A 6,662-nucleotide genomic window follows, 5' to 3' on the forward strand; every position below is an offset into this window, starting at 1 on the left:
TAGCACACTACCTTATGTTCATTTTTATTTAGAACATTTTACAATTCTTATGCTTTTTAAAAATTGAAAGTCACCCCAAATAGGAAAACACCTAAGGATAAAATATATTAAAATTCTTAATTGCATGGGAGTCCTGGATTAGAATAGGTAAGCTAAACTATGATATTATAGAATAATTAAAGCCAAGCAGCAAGATTTTACATTTTTACTTAATGTTCTTTTAAATTATGTTCCTCTGTACTAGGGAAAAACAAATTCACTTATTCATCTCATAAGGGAACATGTCTTAGGAATAAACACTTCCTAATCTAAATATCTTGGTTTTATACTACCTGGCTTGGCAATGAGTCATTTTAGATAGAATGGGACTTATGGGAGGAACGATAAGACTTTTCCTAAGGACACTGGTGTATTTCCTTTGCTGGCACCAAGGTTTTTAAAGGCATAATTATTTTCATTACTGAGTGGAGCTCAAGCAAGGATTTGTAAGATATTTCCATTCTATGCAGTTTCAGCGCCATGGCCAATCCTGGGAACAGAAGAGGGATCTACCGCCCCTTGACCCTTATCTGCTCCCTGCTCATTGTGGGAATGTGCTGTGTGTCTCCTTTCTTCTGCCATAGCCAGACAGACCTGCTGGCTCTTAACCAAGCTGATCCTCAGTGCTGGGAATCTTCTTCAGTGCTCCTCCTGGAAATGCGGAAGCCTCGAATTTCTAACACTGTTTCAGGTTTCTGGGATTTTATGATCTACCTGAAGTCATCTGAGAACTTGAAGCATGGGGCACTGTTTTGGGATCTGGCCCAACTCTTCTGGGACATCTATGTGGACTGTGTCCTCTCCAGGAACCATGGCTTAGGAAGGAGGCAATTGACTGGGAAGGAAGAGAAGATTTCAGCAGTGCATCCACAGCACACAGGAATAAAACAAGGTGGTCAACTCTAGGTCCCATGTCTTTCAAAAGGGTCAATCAAATATGAATGTGCTCAATTGTGAGGAAGGGGGAAATGGCTTTAGGGGAATTCATTGCACTCTCAGGAGTGAACCCAAGAGCACACAAAAGCACACAAGTGATAGGAAGATAGCACTTCCTTTTGTATTTCATGGCAGCTGTTTATATCAACATATTGTCCTCATTCTCATACTTCATGTGAACAGCAGTAAGGAAGAGTAAAAATACAAGGAAAGAGAAGCATGATTCCCAAAATACAACACAAAAGTATTAAGTGATTAGCCTGAATATTAGCAGTCATAACCTGTCTTTACGTGCTATGGATTTGGGAAGATTTGAATGTAAGTCTGGGGAATATTCACAACACACAAGCTCTCACCCTTTTTAAATAGAAAAAAAAATGGCTTCCATGTAAATGGAGGGGCTCCTTGCGATGTATTTAGTTGGTGAAATGAAGGGCAGAAAAATTGGCTGGCTTGCAAATTCACTCCTTGTTGCTTTTTGAATAAATCTCAAATAATGTAATTAACTTCCAGCAAGCAGAGTGATTAATTTTTAGTAATTTGGAATTTCCGACAAATTTAGAGATTCTCACTGGTGCAAATATTATATTCAAAAACAGTCTTCTCTGGGGGCACTAAAAGAAATATCCTTTATAGAATTAGGATTAGAGCAAATGAGCCCCTGTGAGTAAGCTGAGAGATAGATAACTTAGCCCTATTCATATTGTTTTTGTTCCTTTTTTAATGTTGTTTCAACCAATGAGCTTCTAATCCTTGCAGCAAAGGCTGTTTGGGTGGTAGTAACTCTTAGAATTACTTATCCACTAGTGCAAAACTGAGGCATAACTAATTTTTACATTAGTATATTTTATTGCAAGAATTGTTATATATCCCCATAATTTCTCTCTTAGAATAGCACTTAACAGTAATAGTTCTATATCAATCCTTTCCCAAGATATTGTAGAGCCTTTATATATCTAGTTTGTTTTAACCTCACTAACTAAAAATCCTCATGATTTGCTGATCCATTAAACTAGATAATCCACTGCTGTACTTTATAGATAAATTTATTATTTTGGCAAGTGTTATTGTAACTTAAACCAATTTCCATTTTTAGAGGAAATATTCTTTTACCAGCTTAGCTACTAAAGAAATAAAAAAATAAGTGTCTTTCAATGTTGGTTACCAATACTTAAAAACCATTTTAAACAGAGGCTGTTCAGACATCAGCATCCATAGAATTGGATATTTTCTTCGTTTGTAGTATAGGACTCCTTTTTCCATTCTTATCATATTTAGTTGTCATACTCGTCACCACCAATATTTATTTATTTATTTTTGTATTTTGCACTCACTTTAAATTACTAAAGTAACTATAGAATAAATGAAAATAATATTTGTGTTCAGACGAACATGAAAATAATTATATACGTGCACAAGGTCTTTCTCTAAAATAGCTTTCAGTTTACTTGCTTGCAATGTTGCTATCAGAACAGTCTGAAGCTACATGTAATTTTTTGAGCATATTTCAACATAGCATTTCTATCTTCTTCTTCTTCTTCTTCTTTTTTTAAGGTAGTAGATTTATCTTCAGCTTAGGGAACCACTTCTTTTCTCTTGCTACAGAGTTGCTGTTGACCCAGCTGGTCTGCAAACTTTAGCCAGAGTGGCTATGTAGCAGGAGGGAGTATTTTACTTATTGAAGTTATTTTAATGTTTGACATAAACGATTGTTTGTAGATCAGGAAACAAGACTTTCCATTTGGATTGTATAACCACAGTCAAAGAGGGTCCTGGGTCAAGGAGACACCATGGCTAAAAGTTAGATAGTTGCTGGAACATTGAGATTTCATCTCAAGAGGTTTGATTAAATCTCTAGTGGCTCAACTGGGCTCTGGATGTACCGGCACAGATTCTCCACTAATTTTTTCTATTGTCCTTGGGGGATTAATATACTACCAGGTTGGGATGGGGGTGAGGGTGAAGAGGTGTTTGTCTCTATAGTTCTCGGGGAAATCAAATCACCAGAGCAGAAGGAAAGAACTAATGTGTCTACATAATATGCGAAAAGGTTTTTGTTATTTTGATGTCCTCAAATTTAGACAGTTTATTTTTTTAAGGTTTTATTTATTTATTTGACAGAGAGAGAGAGAATAAAAGCGGGGGGGGGGTGGCACGCAGAGGGAGAGGGAGAAGCAGACTTCCCGCTGAACAGGGAGCCCTGTTTGGGACTCGATTCCAGGACCCTGGGATCATGACCTGAGCCGAAGGCAGACGTCCAACCCACTGAGCCACCCAGGCGCCTCTCAAATTTAAATAGTTTAAACACACTTGAGAAATGTTGCTATGAATCATGCTTTGTCAAACATAAAACTCCTATATAATTTTGTACGTTAATATATTTGTAAATACTGGGCCAACAAATATGAAAACAAGAGATATTAAATAGCTATGTAACTCAGTCAACTTCATTAACTTATGTAACCCTCAGTTTCTTCATCTGAAAAAGAGGGATGTGGAAAGAATTAGAAGGCCCATAAAGTCTCTTTACATTCTCCATTCTAATGCTCTGCGATTCTATAAAAAAGGAATTTATGAAAGGCATGTATTTAACTAGGGAGAGAGTCCGGAAGAGCTTGACCCCAAGGACAGCTTATTGAGCTGGGTGATGACCTGGATACTTTAGTTGTTTATAACAATGCTCAGCAGGAACAGAGGGCATCCAGAAATGAGAATTCCAAAAATTCCGCGGGCTAGAGATATCATCACTTGGGGAAAGACTCAAAAGATCATTGTTATTTAGTCTAGAAAGATATGAGTCAATAACTGAATGCTGAAATATCCAGAAGGTGTGAAGAGGGTGTAACCCAGCTTAACCACTAAATTATGATGCATCATGTCAAGGCAGAGAGAAAGAGAGAGTGAAAGAGAGAGTTATTAATTGATTTAGGAAAAGAATATGCTGATAAGGGATTTTGAAGTATATCCTTGTTTTCATCAAAAAATAACGGCCTTTTCCTTCAACTAACCTTGCTCTGCCAGTGAAACAGAAAAACCTGCCTGCCTGAGACTGGCAGTTTAATATTTTCGAAAAATTGTGAGTCTTTGCATTCCTTCATGATGAGAAAATTAAAATTTAGATTTATAATTTGATGATATTTGCAGTTGGTACCTAACTAGCTGGCAAATGTTAGTATTTATTTTTTCAACACCAAGCATTAGAGAAAACAGTGCTTCAGGGATATATATATATATAATTAGTTTCACAAATGCTTGGTTTTTTACCTTACTTATTCCAAGAATTTCCTAGGAACATCTTCAGAAATTACTCATCTAGAAATCTATCCTAAGGAAACATTCAGAGATGTGGCCAACAATGTAGTACAAAGTTTCACTGCAATACTGCTTATAACAGCAGAAAACTTGGAAATTGTTTAAATGTAATGGTTGACTAAATTATGGCATAAAGTGTATATGCATAAAACTTTAATATAAAAAATATAATGATCAATTTTACCTTTTTAATCAGAAAAAAAATCTTAACACATATATTAATTAACAAGGAAATGTATTTATTAAAATTTACTTTATCTTATTTAACTGCAAAGGACACATAAACAGATTTACATATACGCTCCTGCAATAAATTTATAGAGACTTTGATAGTGACAGAAATAACAAACTTTATTTTTTATTTTTAAAGATTTATTGGAGAGAGAAAGAGAGAGGGAGAGGGAGAGAGGGAGAGAGTGGGGGGAGGGGCAGAGGGAGAGAATCTTCAAGCAGACTTCCCTCTGAGGTGGGGCTTGATCCCATGACCCATGAGATCATGACCTGAGCCAAAACCAAGAGTCAGACGCTCAAATGACCTAACCACCCAGGTGCCCCAACAAACTTTCTTTTAAACCCAATGTATTGATATTTAATTAACCTGAGAATAATTTGGTGCTCTAATAATGAGTTCCTTTTCTCTACTTTCAGGTGCATATTCTCAGCAACTAAGAGCACCTTTTGTAAAGAAGAAAGAGTTGATTGAAGGTTTGATGGGCATGCACTTGCACAGGAGTGGGTCTAAGTTCATTGGAAAAGTCGCCAGTGGCCTGGAAATAAAAAGAAAATAAATCTAACCTCTGAGCTAACTCACATCTTGGAATTAAAAACAATCCACGCTTCTCTTGACTATTGACCATTTGTTTACTTGAAATGGTGGGAATGTCCAGAGATAAATCGTAAGCCACATCCTCTCAGAGTACTACTTAAGCCTGCTAGCGTGTTCCTTCAAATGGTGGCTTTACTGCCAAATCATCCCACTGTCTGAGAGAGTTAAAATAGCTTCCAAAGAGGACCAGGGGATTGGGCAAGTCAGACTGAATTCACTCTGATAAATTGCTCTAGGATGCTGGATATTGTTAATGAAATAGAGGGCCATACATTTAACTTGAATGCACTGCATGACTTCCAAGCCATTAACCACTGCTTGTGTATAGGCATAGAAAGGACTATATTTATTAATTACCACTGACTGTCTGTAATACCTAAATCTTGTTTGAAAGAATATTTTTGAATACTATATGAAACAAAGAACAAACAAACAAAAAACATGGACACAAATGGCAAATAAAGCATTCTTCTAATGGAAACAAAATTAATCAAAGCTCTGGACCCCAAGTAACATTTTTGGAATCTCTTTATTTCAATATTTGGTGTTACCATTACTGATAATCTAAACTCTAATAAAATAACAGTAAGTATAAGTATTTTCCAATTAGTGTATTTTCTATTTGATTAGATATTAAAACTCCCTAAGTGGTTAGTTTGCAAAGCAAACTAAAAGTAAAATGAACAGCATTATAATAAAAGAATCCATAAAAAAGCTTTCCCTGAAAAATGAACAGACCTGATGAGGTTCACAGTAGAGAAGCCCAATGCGCAAATGTATTTGAGATCCAGACACAATGTGATTTTTTATCTCTATTTCATCTTTCCAATTGTTCTATCACAACTGATACTTGACAATCAGTTTGAATTTCAGATACGTTAGCAATTTACTTGCATTTTCCAGATCTAAAGGAAGTGTCAGTAAATGTTTTTTCACAGAAGGTTGAGGGGCCTCCTTAAACTAAAAACCTCATCTAAAGGTTATCGGAGTATATTTATTTAGATATTCCTTAGATAAAAGTGCAAAAGCAATTCAGTGGAGAAAGGGTAGTCTTTTCAACAATCAGTGCTTGAAGAAATTCTTGGGGGTGATGGATATGTTCATGACTTGATTGTGGTGACAGTTTCACAAGGGTATAATATGTCAAAACTTAAGACTGTACATCTTAAATACATGCAGTTTATTGTATGTCAGTTACACTTCAATAGAGATGCTAACAAAGCAAAAAAAAAAAAAAGAAAAAGATAGGGAGAATTAAACAAGTCCTAACAACAGGGGAAAAGAGTCTGGGGAAGGAAGTGGGGAGGGGAACCAACTTCAGCTTTTCTTGGTTAGGAGAATGAGCATGTTAAAAACTGCCCCATTGTATTTCTATGTGGACTCATGGTTCTACTTTCGTGCCACTTTCTCTAATACCTTTCATCACATTCCTAAAAACCATCATATAAACTTATTATCTCTTATAAATCATGGAAGAAATGCCACTCTTGCTCTCAGAAAAGCCTGCCCTTTGCCCCTTCCTCTCCTGGGTATTGTACAACAGGGGCTG

General features: G+C 36.1%; 1 protein-coding gene across 1 annotated transcript; it reads left to right on the forward strand.

Annotated features, from left to right (window-relative positions):
• Window positions 1-519: 519 nt before the first annotated feature.
• Window positions 520-5,075, forward strand: FAM237A (family with sequence similarity 237 member A). Its single transcript, XM_045868070.1, has 2 exons — window positions 520-931; window positions 4,936-5,075. Exons 1-2 carry the CDS (start codon window positions 520-522, stop codon window positions 5,073-5,075), a joined length of 552 nt encoding a protein of 183 aa, XP_045724026.1.
• The last annotated feature ends 1,587 nt before the right edge of the window (window positions 5,076-6,662 follow it).

The sequence above is a fragment of the Mirounga angustirostris genome, unplaced genomic scaffold, assembly GCF_029215605.1.
Source record: "Mirounga angustirostris isolate CCGP_5_RB_7025 unplaced genomic scaffold, mMirAng1.0.hap1 SCAF_3, whole genome shotgun sequence".
NCBI lineage: Eukaryota > Metazoa > Chordata > Mammalia > Carnivora > Phocidae > Mirounga > Mirounga angustirostris.